The following is an 18,809-nucleotide window of genomic DNA, read 5'->3' on the forward strand; positions in this document are numbered from 1 at the left end:
CTGAGTATTCAGTATTTCCTTATATAATAAATATTTGTATGAAGTGATAACATGCTTTTACATGCATTTTTCAGTACAACATGTCCCAGATGCAAGAATACATAGCTGTTGAGAATAGCAATTAACATCTGAAACTCTAAGTCTACATAAGTACACATACAGGGTTACACACACTCAGAGAGCACTTTATTAGGTATTTATTACACTTATTTTTTATACGTATTGGTCTTCAGCTACTGTAGCCTATCCACTTGGAAGTTTGACGCGTTGTGTGTTCAGAGATGCTCTTCTACATACCACTGTTGTAATGTGTTGTTATTTGCGTTACTGTCCCCTTCGACCAGTCTGGCCCTTCTCCTCTGACCTCTCTCATTAACAAAGTGTTTTTGCCTGCAGAACTGCTGCTCAATGGATCTTTTTTTGTTTTTCGCATCATTCTCTGCAAACTCTAGAGGCTGTTGTGCTAGAGACTGTTGTGCGTGAAATTCACAGGAGATCAGCAGTTTCTGAGATACTCAAACCACCCTGTCTGCCACCAACAATCATTCCACGGTCAAAGTCACTTAGATCAAAGTTCATCCCCATTCTGACATTTGGTCTGAAAAACAGCTGAACCTCTTGACCACGTCCGTATGCTTTTATGAATTTAGTTGCCGACACATGATTGGCTGATTAAATACTTGCTAACAAGCTGGTGTACAGGCCTACCTAATAAATTGCTCACTGAGTGTATATATTTAACTAACATCAACTATAATACTTTTTATAAATAGTTTGTTGCCTGAAACCACTGCTAGCCATTTGTTTAGTCTGTCCTGTTTGTTTAATTTTCAAATCGCTGAACTAGATTAAATTTGAGTTTCTCAACTGTGATGCCAACCGTTCTGTCACAAAGTGTTTTCTGCCTACATTGCCGCATCAGATAAAGCCGCATCTGATACCGGCTGAGGCAGATGGCTGGAAGATTTACCTAACTGTATACTGTAAACACTTCATGCCTTCCTGCCATTCAGAGTGAAGTCCATGTCTAAAAAATAATCTACATTTAACACAATCCGAGGAGGTTGTATCGTGTACTGTACGTTGTCTTCGTCGGACCACATTTAGTTCCACACTATGAGAAAGTTTCAGGAATGTTCAATTTTGTGTTTAACCTCTCATCAAAACATTCCCATTCACCCTCGGGACTTTTATTACAGCAAGAGCAAACCTTTACTGTAGAACGCAGCCGGTGAAGCCAAATGCCATTGAAAAGCACACTGTCTGTTTGTATGCCGAGAAGACTGATGCAGTACCGTGTCATCATACGTTCACTGATCCCCCAGGTGTTTAACTCCTGGATGCAGGTCCTACGACCTCGTCCCAGCCCTTCCGACAGGTGCGCACGATCCACTCATGCTCCCCGTCATCTGCAGGGAGAGAAAACCCCAGACTGTCATTAATCTACTCATTCCCCACTGTTTAACCGACAACTCAATTCTTATTTGAAAATGTGAGGAATAGACATTTTTTTTATATAGTGTTATATTTATTTGAGCGCAATTTATTCATGTAATAAATTCATATCTTATGATTGCTGTTCTTACAACACTTCGTCTTAATAAACAGCAGTTAAAAACAGCAAAACATCACCAACCTGACCTGATTTATCATTAACTCATTTAAAATATGTACAACATCCACACAAACCAAACACCTTTATTTAATATTTTAGTCCGAATTTGCACTAGCCGCAAGAATCATTTGGGACGTGGCCAAGCCCTTACACAGTGGTCCCTCCGCACTTAACAAATCAATCATCGGGGAGAATTGAACAGTGGTTTCGTTTTTGAAGCACGATTCGAGGAGTAAAAACAGTAGATAATACTGTTTTCGCGCAGTTAGCGCTGAAAGGAGTTGCTAATTGCAGAGCGAGAGGTAGGCCCTTTTCTGCGGGGTCTGAATCGCGGCGTGCAGCTGCATGTGCTTCAGAACTCACCCCGGCTGCAAGGCGACGGGCTCCATTGTTGCGCGCAGGTCTTAAGCTCCTCTCTGATTGTGGGTAATTGCCTGCGATGGCCCTAACTGCCTCTCCACTCGCCTTCGCGCCACTCTACCTGGCTCCCACGCGCACCGATTCAAATGCTCGGTCGGTGTGGCGCGCGGCAGCTGCATGCTAAGTCGCTAGCGAAACGTCCCACCGTTCAGCCACGCTACCGCCACGGCGACGGGGTCAGGCTCAAGGAGAACATTTCATCACTATTTTAAACCAATTAATACCTCTGGTTCCCCCTATCGCTCGTGAGTGGCTGACTGCAATTACCCAGAGCGCGTGTGCTCATTAGCCTGATCGCATTTTCATGCATTTCCCCATTTCCTATAATCTGCCCTGCGAAAAAGGCAGAGACCATTTTAATCGTATTTAGAATTGCAAAACCAGGTCTATTTATGAAGCCTACATACAATTTGAATTGTTTTTCTTTTGTCATATTTCTTGCGATAAAATCGTAATGACGTCAGTAAAGCTTGCATTGATATTCTGCTTTTGTTCATTCTGTAACATACTGTTTTTTTTTTTTTTTTTTTTTAAAGAATACTCATTAATAAAATATACATGTAATTCTTCTTTTAATTAAATAGGTGTAACAGGACCTTGCCCAACAAATCGCTTATGTTTTTCCATTATGCATGGTTCTTCACTAAAAATATATATATATTTGTAATTTTCCAGTCGTCCTGGGGGCCAATTGTCAGACAGTCAGACAGACAGGAGTAGTAACAATGTAGACCAGTAATGTAAATAGTCATTTAAACCAGAATTTCATGTAGACAAAATACATTCAACATCACTAGTCAAATAGAAGACTCAAACAGATTTGACTCTGACCCCTCAGTATACCACATTGAGACTAAGACCAACTGGAAATTAATTAATTGCTCATACGTGCCAACTGGCACATTTCAGAACACGGCACAGGAAAATGGTAACGGTGCCTTGTTAAAACACGTTTATCTTAATCCCTTAACTACACTCAAAAGGAAAAGCTCCTTCCTTCTAAAGCAGAACCGTTTAATGGGGCTGAGATCACCTTGGCCATTGCTATTTTTACATTGGCCACAAGATTTGTTGTTTGGAATCATGTGGTGGAAATTTGTAGGAAGTACAGAACTAATTTTCAGCAAACAGTAGATTACACAGATACTGCTTTAAAAAAAATCTTAATTTTGTCTTTTGATGGCCAGGGCTCAATCCAGGTTGTTCTGTTGGCTGAGATATAAAAAAAAAAAAAATGTCGAATGAGTTTCAAAAGAGTAATCACCCAAGAAGCCAGAAACCGGAATGAGAATAATAGATCTTCCAGGCACTTAAAGAGCTGATCACTGCTAAATCAAAGTGAGACTGACGATCGATCCATACAAAGAAACACTTGTATTGAAGGGAAAAGAAAAGGTATTTTCCATCTACGGGGCCTACTGCTACTCTACGAGGTCACCAGTAACGGGCTGCTTTTCTTGCTGATGTCATGCAGAGTGTTCTTTCATGATTTGCGGGTTGAATGAATTGCTTCGATATTTACACTAAGACCGCTGTTTGTGTCCCAGGTCCATTTCCTGGATACAGTCTGATTCACTCTCACAATGGTAATTCATGGGAGGTCAGCTGCTAAATTCAACAACGAAAAAGGCAAGCAGGCCGCTGTGTGCCACCGTGCCTCTGCGGTTTTACTTTCATGCCGGATATTTTCTGAGGTTCCCAAGTCTCCCTCTGATCCCCAAATCTCTCCCCAGCATTACCCACAGCTTGGATAATAGCAGGGGCTCGACTGCAGCCATCTCTGCATTACAACTTCTTTGCTCTCTGCCATTTATCAGGGAAATGGTCCATCATTCTTCCATAAAATTCGAACACAGAGATCTCATTTTACAATTTTCAAGCATGTAGTTTATATTTTGATCTTTTTTTTTTCCCTTTTCCAAATGACATCATTTGTGGTGTTTTGGAGCCTAGCAGCAGAGGGGCGAAGGTCAGTATTGGTGGGGGGGGGGAGACAGAGCTGAATGCCCCCATGGAGCTCCTGCATGCGACCCTGGGCAAGCCGCCAGCCCTCCTCGTGGCCCCGCACCGCCACTCCCAGACCTGAGAGGGGGCCGTGGCAGTTTGGGCGAACCCCCCTGCGTCTCCCTGCGGCCGCTGTGCACAGAGATTCCTCAGGGCTTCCTCCTCCCATCTGCTTTTGTTGCTTTTCAGGACTTGGCCCACAGCCTGGGCATTTCCTAGGCTCTTCCTGCCCAGCCCAGGAGCAGCTCTCTGGGCCGGCTCCCTGTCATTCCCTGCCCCTTCCCCTCCATCCCTTTGTCCTGCAGCTGTGGCCAGACTCTTCCTCTCCTCCCCTGACCCCCCCACCTCAAACACCCCCACAGAGAGACATGCTCCTCTCCGGTTCCAGTGCTGTTCCCTCACACTCTCGCTCAGGAGGGAAGCCACTGCCAATACATCCTTTCTTCACGCCCATTCTGACAAATGTGTCTTCGAAAAAGATGAAAATTAACCGCTGAAGAAAGAGTGCTTTCAGTGCAATGGGATTCAATGTAATGTCAATGTCCATTGAAAACCCTGACTCATTAGCTCAGATCGCTGTATAATTGTTTAGGTCTGAACTCCTCTTCATTGCATGCTATGAAATATACCTTCTGTCTGACAGCTCTATCCTGCAAAGCTTGTGCATCTGAAATTCTTGCTGTTTGCTCTCGGCTATTGGGAAGGGGGGGGGGGGGGGGGGTACTGCAACCATAGACTGTGTTTTTCTGATCTATTTGGCTCATCTGTCTGATGCTGCAATGAAATGGTGGTTTCTGAAACTGCAGGGGTGTTAATGCTCTGACTGCTGTCGATTAGACATTTCCTGTCAGATCATGTGAAGTGAACTGAAGAGAAGAGAGTAAAGAGAGGATCTATTTGGATCTTGGCACTGCTGCTGATAACAGAGACCCTCTGAATCAAACTCACCCAAACTGTACTTAACCAATGGTAAGAAGCCTTCATGCATAAATTCATTCTTTGTTCTTTCTTCAGGATTTAAATGTTTTTTGTTTATGGTCTGTATAAACAAACCATTGAAATGTACATTTTCTATCATGCTAAATGGTCTATGTTGTTAGGTTGTGCCCTGTGCCCAGTTCTGATGTCTAATGCTGGGTAATTCTGTGTCAGGTTGCAGTTATCTAGGACAGGGTTTCCCAAGCCACTCACCCTGGTGGTCCCCAAAGCAAAGTAGAAATTGAATACAGTAAATCTTCGATAATTCAAAAACAATCGAACATGAACAAACAGTCAGACCATGTTGGGAATACTATTCTGGATATCAGTTTATATACACTATGTACTGTATTACAAATATGGGTATTGTTGGGAACATTTTTGTCAAATACCATGTTTCTCAAATTTTCACTTCAACAAATGGGTTGAAGTGAAAGTATTTTTATATTTAGTCCCTTAAATAACTTTAATACACACAGACATTAATGTTTTATTGTGTGTATTTGTCCACTGGGGAAGCACAATGAATTCAAGAATGAATAAAGCTTTTTTTGAGATAAGCCCCCTAAATTTGTTGGAGGGTCAGATATGAACAATATAAGGAAATTATATGCTCATAAACTTTTACGTTGTGCACAACACCAACATAATACTCCTTTCACAAATGATTTTGGCATCATTGTCCATGAATGGTCATTCATAAGTGCCTGGTCATACATGAATTAATCAGCACTACAAAGAGCCGTAATATGCTCTGAAAGAAAGGCTTCCAAACAGCTTCTTACTCCCTCCTGAAAAGAACCAAATTTAGTTCAACGGTTCTTTCTCAGACAACATTTCTTCATGGAGGGCTCCGTAAAGAACTAAAAAGGGACTCCCTCTGGAGACAAGTCAACAGACATTTTTTTCTGAGTGTAAGTATGACACAGAAATTCTCATCTTCCTGAGACTAAGGTTTGTTTGTTTTCTTATCATAATACAGTCTTGTCTTGGATGACAAAAACATGTTCCAGTGAAAATATTTTCGAAAATATTATTTATTTTATTTTTATGGCCATTGCAGTGTATATTTCAGCATTGTGGTGTAGATTTCATTCATTCTTTCGGCTCTTGAGATTAATACCAGAGAGTCATGTCCCCAATGCAAAAATGAATTACTGGGAAACTACAGTATGTGAATAACTGCCAATTGGAGTTAGGCGTGTGTCATGGTAACGGCTGCATTAGTGGGGACACAACACAGCATTTCCCTAAGCATTTACTGACATGTTTACGTACTGCTTATGAAGAAGGTGATATGTATCGCTTATGAAACAATTACATTGATCTTATTGTGGATAATTTATAGAAAGCATCCCACAAAGTAGTATATTAAATGCACAAAGATCAGTAAATTCACTTAACAGCTCCACCAATCCAAAGAAACTGAGACCTCATCTGGAATGGAAACTAGCATGCGGCATACGCTTTCCCAGGGACTGGCGAAAAAAACACTGTTTTAGATGCTCTAACAAATGTACTTTCTTCCACATTTACTGTGGACACGACACAACCCGGAGCTTCCCTGCCGCAGCCACACGGCCACGGGCAGGCTCCGGCTCCGCTGCGCCCCTGCCAGCTCCCCTTCACAGCCAGTGGGTCCAGTGCCCCAGCGCAGCTGCAGCGGGCGGAGGAAAACCGCAGCCATTCCCAATCCATGACATCGCCCGCTGCCGCACAGCTACGAAGGGCTGGCATCCAGAGCACAATTCCTCCCTGAAAACCTGACAAACTACATTTCCTTCAAATCGATGGTTCCGCATTGGCCGTCCAATGGGGAGGGAAATGTGTTTTATATTTTCTTTCGGGGGGGAAAAAAAAGAAATCTTTTAATGACTGCAGTACAGAAGCATGCACAGTCTGGGGAGGGCATGAAGCAGAATCAAGCGGCATAAGTAATATATTTTAATCATTTCCTGTTTGGGGTACTTACCCAATACGTGTATACCTCTAAAACACTTGTCATACGTGCATTTTTTCCAGGTTGTGCAAATTCAACCATAATACGTTCCCCAGCGCTTAATGAATGCACACTGTAAGTATGAAAGGAATACTTTAATTTTGGTTGTTCTGCTTTGGTAGTTTCGTGGTTTTGTTTAAAAGGGGGAATTGCAGTCACCATGTACTGGAAGAGAGCTTTGTTCAAGCAGTCACTGTATGGAGAGAAACTGTGTCCACATCCCATCATGCAGCAGTGAAGAACAACATCGGCCGACATTGGCTCAGGCGGTAAGAGCAGTCATCTGGCTGTCAGAGGGTTGCCAGTTCGATCCCGTCCTGAGTGTGTTGAAGTGTCCCTGAGCAACTCACCTAACCCCCAAATGCTCCTGACCTTGGTGCCTTGCATGGCAGCCAATCACCGTCGGCATGTGTATGAATGGGTGAATGAGAAACATCAGTTGTACAGCGCTTTGGATAAAGGCGCTATATAAATGCCAACCATTTACCAAGAAGTGGGTCCCCTCACCTGCGTTCCTGAGGAAACTATGCTGGTAGTCAGTGATGACTCGGCGCTGTGGGTCGTAGAAACCGTCTCCACAATCGTAGCAGCCTTCAGGGATGGCTCGTGGGGGGTCCAGGTTGGTCAGTTGGGACTCGCCTGCAGGCGCACGGTGAAATTCGGGGTCAGGGTGCTGTAACTTGCGCGCTTACAGTTCTTTTGTGTGCATTCACATTCATTTTTACAGAGCATGCTGTGAGATTTTTATAACCACGTAACGCAAATCATTGGTCCGGCAACCAAGTCAGAGCCAAGAAACCTGGTGAGGTCAGTTAACTGTGCAATTTACTGCTCAAATTGATCAATTAAGTGCTGACTAACAACAAAAGTCAGCACACCCCGTGGCTCTCCAGAACCAGGAGTGAGGCCCACTGCTATAGAAAAAATGTCCTGGTCATGCTGAGAAATGGTGCGCACTAGTGCCACTGCGGTTGGCTGCAGTGTAGGTAATTCAGACCCGTTTCCAAGTCAAAAAGAAAATGTAGTCACAATCAGTGTTTTTTCTTCATCTAATGCCTCACCATGTGCCGATTTTCTTTAGTTTATTGTGTTTTTGGGAAAATACAGCGATAACTTTGTGAACGAATCCGGGACAGATTGCGTCACTCTCTCTCACACGATGCAGAGGAGCCGCATCAGCTTCCCTGCTACACAGTCTCTGGCTCCAACTTCAGAAACATGGTGGCGCAGCTGAACTTGACTTCCCGGGCTTCAAAACTCTTTTCACGAGCCCATGGATAGTCCGTGGGTAACATGACAGGCACTTGGCCCATATTTCTCCACAGTCTAATGATTGGAACACTCAACCAAAATGATAAAAACCTGATTAATGAGGTTATTAAGGGGAAACCAATCTGCTGTGGGGGTCAAATATTTCTTACCTGCTGGTTTCAGTCCATTACATATTTCTGTGTAGAACCTTCTGTCATGGCCGTTACAGTACTCCCAGTCACTCTCCTGGTACTCCAGTCCATCAGCGAACGTGTATTTCCCCTGTAGCCAACACATGCACTGTTTGCCATTATCTAAACAGCTCTCTGTTCCTTGTCAAAATTCATGTTCTTTGAGGGTGCAGTACCTCTGTCACAAAGTATCAACAAGCTTCAGTCACACTTTGATTGTTGGTGTAGTAGTGGAGATGGTGAAATATTATTCTATTGAAATGTAAAGCAGACTGTATTTGTGCAGTGCTATTGCCCATTGGGCACTCTGTAACTGTCGCAGGGGCAGACCTTTTTGGTTTAGACCCTTTCAGAATGTCATGTGTGTTTGGTCATGGTCATTTTTGATCCTTTTTAATGGACCACAATTATAATCAGAATAATAATTGGTTATTATGTTGACTAGCATGCATGAATTAATTCTGTAAACTGTAACCGAAAAGGAATGTCTTCCCCCGTCTGAATCGCACACATCTGAGGGGCATAGGAAATGAAGATCTGGGGCTCTTAAAGCTCTGCGGCTTGTGAAGGGGAATCGGATGACATGTCGGCCAGATGACGGACTGCTGCGTTAGGTCCCAATCAAACACACACGCTGAAAGTACGCTGCACACCTGCTTTGATATTCCCTTTTCCCATGTTCCCTCGTATTTGCTTCCATTCGGAAAATACAGCACTCCCGTTCCATGGAAAGTTCCGTCCTTCATCTCTCCAACATATCTTGTCTCGGTAGGCAACGTATACTCTCCTCTCCCTTCCATTCTGGAAAGAGTAATGTTAATGTCAGATAGCAAAATGGAAAGTCATATCGAGCGAAGTATACCAAAAGTCACTTTTTGTTTCCAGGGACAAGTTACTATGAGAATTTACGCTTGTCATTGACAAATTCACATTTAACTTATTAGCATTTAAAATCGTATTTCAATACTAAAATGTCAGTTTTACTAAAAACGATTTCCCACTGGGAGGGGATGAATTCATGACAGCACAATGACCCAGTGTTTTCAGGTTAAACTTTAACACGGTATTATAATAAATTGGTGGAAAGGGAGTGATGCTGACGTTTTGTCTTGAACATTTCCTAACAAAAACTATTCAGTCGAAAAGCAAATTGGCCATGGCAATTTTGTAAAATGAAAACTACAATAAGATGGGCGTCTTGAATAGGTGATAGTGTAACTCATATCAAAAGACTGTAAATTAATGTAACGAGTTAGAGTATGTAAATTAGCTGGCTAGTTCCAGAATAAACCGCGTCACCAGATATTCCGAGATTCTATTCAGAACAGTTCAACGTTACGCGTTCAAATGTCCAAGGTGACAAAAGGGTTTACCTGCCATTGTTGTAATCCCCATCATAACTGCTACCACAGAATTCCATTTTTGATTAGCTCACTTGGCTATGAGAAATCTGCAAAGTCAAACCTGCCAGAATGTGCGTTTGTTTTGGTGTGAGTGTTTCCATAACAACCGCAATTTGTGCGTACCACGGCCAAAGAAAGAGATGGCTCTGGTGTGTATAAACTGACAAGATTTAGGTTCATGCCAAATATAAATGTATCCTTTTTTCAAGTCCAGTCTCTGTGTCTATGCACAAATAATTTATCTGGTAAGCAAGCCGATGTGTTTGCAAAGTCTGAGGGCTATGAAACACAAAAATGCATCAAGTACTTTAGCAGCCATGATGACGACACGATCCTGTAGTGTGTCGCGCACGAATGATGTCACCAAGGGGGTGGGATTGTATGTGTAGCGTTTGTGGACTGACCTTCTCTGTGAGGCCTTCCCCTTCTGTCTCACCGACCTTGTTTTTTCGGACGGGGACGCAGCGTTCGCTGGAAACTAGTTGCCGACTTGAATATTTTGTATAATACTTTCTTTTAGCTGTTCCCAGAGACACCCTATCATGCCGGGTGCGGTAGAAATACCAACCCTGGAGGAGCTGACTGTCGAGGAAGTAAGTACCTTAGACCTAGTTAAGTTAGCCGTTACTACATGAGACAACTGTTAGGCAGTGTCATTTCGGGTAAATGTAATGGTCACTCTCTGGCGAACGTGTGCACGCATATTTACTTTACATTTAGCTAACGTTAGCCATTCAGTTGAATTCGCGTTTTGCAATTTGCTGGACTAAGTTAACGTTGCAGCATCGGTGGCATTGCCGAGTGGTATTTCGGCTGAAACCGGGTAGCTAGCTAGTTGGAAAGACAAGTTAGCTGTGACAGCTAGACTTTCAAAGATGTTCATGCCAGCCACAATAGTAAAATATTCAGCCTTTCATATTGTCATACAAGTTTGCTAGTTTTTGATATCGCAATGGCATGCAGACTTAAATCGTGTAATACTATATATATCAAAAACAGAACGAAATTAGCAGTACATAGCGTCTATGCTAATTAAGCCGATGAGTACATGCATCCACATCCTCGTGTGTTGGTCGTTCTTTTACAATTAATCCTGTACAAATATGAAATGCAATTAATCTGGGGTTTCAGTTCGACCTAACGTTACGACTTTGACTCAAAGGTACTGTGTTCAGCTAGCCCGACTTTACAACGCTAGCTTACAAGTCATTTTACGAATTAAAAGTGCGTGAAATATGAATTGACCAACATATTGATGCGCTATGCAACATTTCCGTTTACACCAGGTGAAGGTGTCCTCGTCAGTGCTGAAAGCAGCCGCCCACCACTTTGGCTCACAGTGTGACAAGACCAACAAAGAGTTCATGTTGTGTCGGTGGGAGGAGAAGGACCCCAGGAAGTGCCTGAACGAGGGACGGAAGGTGAACGAGTGCGCAATGGATTTCTTCAGGTAATAATGCCGTGGTGTTTTCATAGAGGATTTTCCCCAGGCTAGGTTGAACAACACTTTCTAAAAATATGCTTAATTCTTTTAATAATAAGCATCCTGGAAAGTTTTGGAAAACTGTTCAGATACACTGTTCAGAAGTGAGGGAAATGTGCCCAAATATAATACAAATAAAATAAACCTGTACAGCAGGCAGACTGCATCCATCTTTATTTCGAATTCACTAGCTTGATGTTATTCACCATTGAGTCTTGCAATATCAGTGCCGCTACGGTATTGGCCAGCTCACTGATTTGTACATTAATTACGTTGCCAAACAAAATTGTCTTCTGGTGTGTGTGTTTGTAAACACAAGCTGTTTTGGAACTAGTGTGCCTCAAAGCATCCAAATATTAAAATTATCCCTGTAAATCAAGGTAATGCTGACCATTGCATCAAGCCCCAAAAAGCATGGAAATGACAAACCTTTGAGTGGGAATTCTGTTGACCAAACAGAAATACATGATTTGATGAGGCTTTTGTAGGGTACTAGTAGGACAGAAGGCTAGTCCTGACTTTTACAAAGTATATTGTCAATTCCAGTTCTGCATTATATTTAGGGTGTTCTTGAACTCCCTGCTTTGTAATTGAATCAAAGATTGATTTCACATTTTGAAATGAAATCTCAGGAATGAGAAAATGAATCTGCGCACTGATCTGTAGCTGATTGTGGATGCTTCATGTCAATATAATCTATTACTAGAAAATAAACCAGTTATTTGCAACCGGAGGTAAATATGTTAGATGTAAAATAAGATGAATGAATTTTTGTGTAACTGCATTGGAATAAATAAGGTAATAAATATCAGACAATAAATATCAGTGTCAGTTTTTTCACAGAAAGAAATTCAGCCTTTTATATTTGAATAAAAATCAGAGATGGTTATTTTTGAAAGCTAAAATGCAGTAGAAATGTCATAGCAAATAATTTTGCCTAATGCGTCTATTGTAGGAGCCATGAATGTTATGTATTGTGTGGATCGGTATTGCTTCTTTTCTTGCTGTTTTTTGCTCTTACGGTGGTTGAGAGGGCAAATTGGTTCACCTGGTAATTAGATCAATTTCCTGTTCAACTGTGTGTTTGAGAGCTAGAGAGGGTGAGATGGCACACACATATTCTGTTGATTGTAAGCATACAAACACACACACACACACACACACACACACACACACCATACTGCAAGAATCTGCAATTATGGCACAACAAATCAGCACGGCAATCTGACCATCATTTAAATGGTACAGCCTGTTATGGCATCCCTGTTGCATTTAGTAATAAATAGTCAAACATATTTCAGACTGGAACTGAACTTCCTGAAATACAGTGTGTCATACAGTGTTATTCCCCATCTTAGTCTCTCAGCGACTGTTTTGTTGATTCCCTACATCTGTTCTTATGTGTATATAGTATATTCATATACATTCTCCTGTTTGAGCAACCAAGTACCATGGGCTACAGTTTGTGTTGAGACTGATGGAATGGAATTGGAAGTGTTTTGGAAAATAAGTAGCACTGATTCTCACAGGGGATGTGGTTTATGGAGAGTTTTCAAGAAAAATTACATGTCAGTCATTGAACTCTTCCCCGGTGTGTTACAGCACTGTGTGTTCAGTAGAGGCTGCCGATGCAGTCCTGTGGTGACCACCCTTGACTGCTTATCTCCAGATTGCCTTTTGATAGCTTGTTGCTTTAAGATTTGTTGGCTCTCCAACAATGTGCTGTTATTTCAACTTGGTGGAAATTTCGAGCTGGATGTTTTGACTATGCCTTCAGACTGGAGTGAATAGGTTAATGTGCAAGTTAACCCACACGTGTGTGTTTTCCTACTCTTTCCTTCAGCTAACCAACAAAGTCAAGGGTGGCGGGTGGGGGGACTGCTGTTTGTCAGATAGTGGAAATGGTGGAAGGCAGTCTGGGGTATATCAGTCTGAGGGGTGGCAGCAGTGTTTGTCAAAAGTGGATTTGCATTGATGAATTTAAACAATTATGTTTGCTGGACCGGAAATTATAAATAGTAGAATATGGAAAAATAGTTTGAAGGCTTTCTGAAAATTGTGAATTGAAGACGAGGAATGTTTTTGATTCAAGCTTTAAATATTCAAAATTGTTCATGCTATTGTTTAAATAATTTGTATCAGTTCATCTGAGGCAGGATTTGACAGTATTCATAACCCTATGGCCAGGGGCCACTGGATCGGCGTTGTAAGTGGTACGATTTGGCTGCTGGGTTTTCCTGTGCGTAACTCCTATTATCTTTGAGTGTCTCGCGTTCAAGTATTTGTCAAATACAATCAGGTTGTAACCAAAAATGTGTGTAGAAAATTCTGGTAATCACATAATGCGTAGTTGTGTTTCTGTCTTTCTAGTTATGTTGCATGTCCATACCATGACACACCAAGTAAAAAACATTTTCCCAATTGTGTTTATTGACATGACATGACATTTTTGAATGTCTACATTGAATGCTTATGAAGGAGTTGTATAGCTTTTTTAAAGGACCGTATATAGAAGGTGTTACCATAGCATCTTTACCTTTAGTGGTGTAAAAGCATAGCACAACTTATTGTGCTTAATCTGTGGTGTGACTGAGAATTATTATTACTTGTTGCCATGACAACACTCAGTCCTGAAGATGTTTGAAATGCTTCTGTTAGCTTCAAAAAACACTGTGAAATAATGGTGGTTTGATTTCCATCAGGGGAATTACATGTTCTTGTACATTTACCTGCGTTACGATTATATTTGGATGACTTTACACATAATACGGACTGTTAAATGTATATTAGTTTTTTAAGAAATAACTGCCAGCCCAAACCGGCTATATAATACCGTGAGGTAATGGAAACATAGCTTTATTATCTGATGTGTATGTATGAATGCAAGCTGTGCAAGCTTTAGCAGAAAATGTCACTTCTTTAAATCGCTGCCATGCAATATAATAGCCATCATAGTAACTACATTCAGGCCATTGTAGCTAGGCCTAGTTTAGTTCTATGCACAGTTGTGAGTTATGAAAGAAGTCTATGTTTTTAGAGACCAAATATTTTTTAAAAGGTTTTTCGTAATCAGATCATGCCACAGAATTGACATTTACTTGAATGTATTTGACAACAGCCATTGAGATAAGCACAGGCAAACACTGAATTGGCACACAGGTACTTTTTCTGGGAGATTTCTTTTAAAGGTTACAGTTTTATGAACTTTTCATCTCTGATAAATATATTGCATGTGTAATGTACCCTTTTTTTCAGTGGAAAAGCATTTAATGGTATGTTTTTCTGCATTGTGTGCATAACATATATTAGGTTGTGGTGTTCACTCTAACATGTATGGACCAAGGTCTAGCTATAACCTGTTATTGCCAAGACGGCCTTTATTAAATAATGGCATTTCCAGTTACTCATAATCTTCACATCTAGTTTTAGCACTGACACAAGTGTTGTCCCAAGTGTTGTCTCAAACTTTTTGCAGCAAGTTGGAGTATATACAGTACTGTGCAAAAGTCTTAGGCACATGTAAAATAAAGTCTATAAAAGCAAAGATGCCTTAAAAAATTATGAAATTAAACATTTGTAAATATCACAAAGTTTACTTATAAAGAGCAGTATACAGGTAAATCAAATCAACATGGTTGTCACCTTTAAAACTGCATCAATTCTCAATGGTAATTATTATTATTTATTAGAAAATCAGCTGGTTGGTTGTTCCAAACATATAGGAGAACTTGCCAGACTTTGGCCGTCTCAGTTTCTTCTAGATCTCCAGCTAATCCCAGAAGGAAGCCCCAAGTTTTTATCAGAAAACTCTTTTACTTAACATGTTACTTTTCTTTATTTAATGCAATGCAAAAATTGTCTGTAACGTTTAATTTCTTTTGGAAAAAGAATGCTTGGAAATCTCAAATATGCTCTTTTCTACTGATGCAGAAAACAATAAACATCTAAGACCAAATTAATATTTATCTAGGGTGCCTAAGACTTTTGTAGGTCTGGGAGGCTCTAGTTAGGGCAATGTGGCGGTGAATTAATTCACCGTTGTGTGAAGACGCCAAAATGGTAGCAGCTTTAGCAACGCAGAACTAGCAAGCCAGCGCACCGCCTGCTTGTGTGTGCGAATGTGCCTGAGCTCATGTTGCTCTGTGAATTGAGCTGAGCTCTACACTGTTCTAGTTTCCAAATCAAACAGTTCCCCTGATGAGATGCTGCCAAATGTAAAAAAGGGGTTCTAGTGCATGTTGTACTTACTGTGTTACAAGTCAGGTTCTTGAAAGCTTAAATGCCTGTTAGATGTCCACTGCGTCACTGCTGTTGAATATGTCCACTGGCTCACTGTGTTCTTGAATATGTCCACTGGCTCACTGTGTTGTTCAATATGTGTACTGGCTCACTGTGCTGTTGAATATGTGCACTGGCTCACTGTGCTGTTGAATATGTGCACTGGGTCACTGTGCTGTTGAATATGTGCACTGGCTCACTGTGCTGTTGAATATGTGCACTGGCTCACTGTGCTGTTGAATATGTGCACTGGCTCACTGTGCTGTTGAATATGTGCACTGGGTCACTGTGCTGTTGAATATGTGCACTGGGTCACTGTGCTGTTGAATATGTGTACTGGGTCACTATGCTGTTGAATATGTGCACTGGGTCACTGTGCTGTTGAATATGTGCAGTGGCTCACTGTGCTGTTGAATATGTGTACTGGCTCACTATGCTGTTGAATATGTGCACTGGCTCACTGTGCTGTTGAATATGTGTACTGGCTCACTATGCTGTTGAATATGTGTACTGGATCACTGTGCTGTTGAATATGTCCACTGGATCACTGTGCTGTTGAATATGTGTACTGGATCACTGTGCTGTTGAATATGTGCACTGGGTCACTGTGCTGTTGAATATGTGCACTGGCTCACTGTGCTGTTGAATATGTGCACTGGCTCACTGTGCTGTTGAATATGTGCACTGGCTCACTGTGCTGAGTCGCTGCTCCTGTGCTTCACAGGCAGATTAAGGGGAACTGTGCAGAGTCCTTCACAGAGTACTGGACCTGCCTGGACTACGCCAACCTGGCCGAATTGCGGCAGTGTCGCAAGCAGCAGCACGAGTTTGACAACTGTGTGCTGCAGAAACTGGGCTGGGAGCGGCCGGGCCTGGGGGACCTGTCCAAGGTGAGAGAGCGTCTACGCCAGGTCAGAGGTCACACTCTCAAAGTCTGGATACACTGCGGACAGGGCTAGCTTTGTAGCCTCCCAGAACAATGTCACTTTCCTCATCCGATTTCCAATTTCCAGTCTGGCTGTGCACAGTGGGCCTGTTCTACTAAGACCTTTAGCATGTTCAAAGCCAGTAACATTACCAGTGATTGGGTATGGTATTTATGTTGCACCAATCATTGGTTGTGTTATTAGTTATGTGTGTGCTATTAGGTTTTGCGCATGCTAAAGGTTTTTGGTAAATCAGGCCCAGTATTTTTGTATTTGAATTCACTGTACAAAATTGAAAGCCAGCATTGTTTTTGAATCACAAGGACTTGTCAGCTTGCGATTTGTAATGCCCGTTGTTTGGCCGGTCCCTTTCCTGGTGTGAAAACGTAACGCTGGTGTCTCTCTCAGGTGACTAAGGTGCAGACCTCCCGTCCTATTCCTGAGAATCCCTACCACTCCAGGCCCCGGCCGGAGCCCAACGCGGTGATCGAGGGCAAGCTTCAGCCAGCCAAATATGGCAGCCGTCTGTACTTCTGGAACTGGTGAAGGCCCAACCACGCCCGGCCACGCCCGACCCCACCTCTCCTGCTGTCACGTTCTGCGCGCCTACCGTCGAGTATTCATGGGCCAGAGAGTACATGACGCAGCTCCTGTTGTATCAAACATTTTCTGTGATATTATTATCGAATAAAATATGAGTTTAAAGTTGTTGCGCAAGTGTGGTGATTTACTAGTGTCTACAGTATGTTGTTACTATAATTTAACTGTGATTTTTTTAAAAATGTCAAGTTCAGTTAATTATTTGTAAACTCCCCTTGGTTTTGGTAGAAATTACAATTCCTTTACTTCGGAAAAAAGTGTCACCAACTGCTTGGCCTTGTTTGGCTGCAGGAGCCTGCTCGCCAGCGTTTCCGTTGGGCCTGACCCTTTGGTCCTGCCCTATTGCTCCTCTAACCTTGCCCTTTAAGAAAACACATCCATGAGGTAATTCATGCGCCTTGTTTTGGAGGCCATATCTCGCCTTCCCGCCTTGCTCATGGGGTCATGTTTGAAGTCACGTCCGTTTTGGCATTGTGTCGGTGTCCTCTGGGATATGTAGTCATTATCCACCCCCCCCTCCCCCTTCTTCTCTGCTGCAACCTGGAGACGACTCTGCCAGTTCAAAGAGCTGTTCTTCCAGGCCTGAGCTTTCTCTATGCTAATTCATGGAGCTGCTGCTTAATGGACCTCACAGGCACTAAGTCTCTGTACTTTCACCCAGAGAACAGCATGCGTAACTTCACGTCTGCTCTGTGAATTTACTTGTATGCCCAGCGGACTGTGTCTCCTGTTATTTGTAGTGCGAAATAAGCGATGATAGGACAAATATCTAACAGTATGGAAGCAGCTTACGCGGAGATGAGTGAGCATATTAAATCAGAGCAAATGAAATTAGCGGGGTTTTCCCTGTGTGTGGGCAAACCCGACACTGAAGTGATTTTCGCTTCTTACCAGTCCATTGTCATTTCGTATAAAGTCTCTCCCTTTGAACCACTAGAGTGAGCTGATGTCAAGTTGCAGTGAGAGCAGTCGAAACTGAATTCGACCTGACGTTTCCTTGGCAGGGGGTAGCGGAGGCACGTTCGGCTTGCTGGGAGAGCCTGTCCCTGCCAGAAATGCACATTACAGGCCCGGGGCCCTGGAGTTCATTAGCCTCAGATCAAGGGAAATGCAACACGAGGAGTCAAGTCAGAAAGACTCCATCGTGCTCCATCGGCAGGGTAAAGGAAACTTCTTAACTGTAGGAGTACTGGATAACCTGTAGGTATATTTTATTTAGATGGAGACTCGATTGAGGGAGGTGGGTGAATAATAGTGTGGTTTGTCAACAATGCCGAACAGTTCAGAAATTTAATTAGTTGTTTTTTCCCCATTAAGGATTACGGTAAGTATGGCAACCCTAAAAAAAGATGGCATTTCAGTACATTAACAAGCTTTGGCTACTGGGCGGTTTTAATTTACTTTACGGAATGTCTTTCTTACAGTTCTGGTCACCCAGTTTCATAGCGGTGTACCTCAACAAAAATATATATTCTCTTAAGAACCAGAACTATAAACATTGAACATGAGGGCGAAGTGCTGCGCTCTCCCCTGGCCCGGGGGGGCTGTGGTGAAGCCGTGTGTTTGCCCTCACTTTGGGGCTGATCATTAATGTGATTAATTAAGAGCTGACCTCAGAGCTGCAGGCAGGACCAGAAGTGCACAGCAGCCATGTCTGGGGT

The 18,809-nt window shown here is 42.4% G+C and overlaps 2 protein-coding genes across 4 annotated transcripts; one reads left to right on the plus strand and one right to left on the minus strand.

The window, feature by feature from the left end:
- Window positions 1-169: 169 nt before the first annotated feature.
- Window positions 170-10,193, minus strand: morn5 (MORN repeat containing 5). 3 transcript variants are annotated; one of them, XM_061215863.1, is made up of 5 exons: window positions 10,169-10,193; window positions 9,112-9,259; window positions 8,438-8,567; window positions 7,524-7,655; window positions 170-1,409 (listed from the first exon to the last, which is right to left on the minus strand). In XM_061215863.1, exons 2-5 carry the CDS (start codon window positions 9,256-9,258, stop codon window positions 1,330-1,332), a joined length of 489 nt encoding a protein of 162 aa, XP_061071847.1. In that variant the 5' UTR covers window position 9,259; window positions 10,169-10,193; the 3' UTR covers window positions 170-1,329. The 3 variants fall into 3 exon arrangements, with proteins under 3 accessions (XP_061071847.1, XP_061071846.1, XP_061071845.1); XM_061215862.1 differs by lacking the exon at window positions 10,169-10,193 and adding an exon at window positions 9,832-10,119 and having other exon boundaries at window positions 8,438-8,549; XM_061215861.1 differs by lacking the exon at window positions 10,169-10,193 and adding an exon at window positions 9,832-10,119.
- A 22-nt stretch (window positions 10,194-10,215) lies between these two features.
- On the plus strand, window positions 10,216-17,253 carry ndufa8 (NADH:ubiquinone oxidoreductase subunit A8). Its single transcript, XM_061215864.1, has 4 exons — window positions 10,216-10,454; window positions 11,148-11,311; window positions 16,347-16,512; window positions 16,957-17,253. Exons 1-4 carry the CDS (start codon window positions 10,404-10,406, stop codon window positions 17,092-17,094), a joined length of 519 nt encoding a protein of 172 aa, XP_061071848.1. The 5' UTR covers window positions 10,216-10,403; the 3' UTR covers window positions 17,095-17,253.
- Window positions 17,254-18,809: the final 1,556 nt, after the last annotated feature.

The sequence above is a fragment of the Conger conger genome, chromosome 12 (assembly GCF_963514075.1).
Source record: "Conger conger chromosome 12, fConCon1.1, whole genome shotgun sequence".
Lineage (NCBI taxonomy): Eukaryota > Metazoa > Chordata > Actinopteri > Anguilliformes > Congridae > Conger > Conger conger.

Coding starts and splice junctions, on each gene's coding strand:
- ndufa8 (XM_061215864.1), top strand. CDS start 10,404: ATGCCGGGTGCGGTAGAAATACCAACCCTGGAGGAGCTGACTGTCGAG. Junction 10,455..11,147: donor AGGAGCTGACTGTCGAGGAA/GTAAGTACCTTA, acceptor CGTTTACACCAG/GTGAAGGTGTCCTCGTCAGT. Junction 16,513..16,956: donor GCCTGGGGGACCTGTCCAAG/GTGAGAGAGCGT, acceptor TGTCTCTCTCAG/GTGACTAAGGTGCAGACCTC.
- morn5 (XM_061215861.1), bottom strand. CDS start 9,878: ATGGAATTCTGTGGTAGCAGTTATGATGGGGATTACAACAATGGCAG. Junction 8,568..9,111: donor AAAAGGGAATATCAAAGCAG/GTGTGCAGCGTA, acceptor AATGGCAAACAG/TGCATGTGTTGGCTACAGGG. Junction 1,410..7,523: donor TAGTTTCCTCAGGAACGCAG/GTGAGGGGACCC, acceptor CTCTCCCTGCAG/ATGACGGGGAGCATGAGTGG.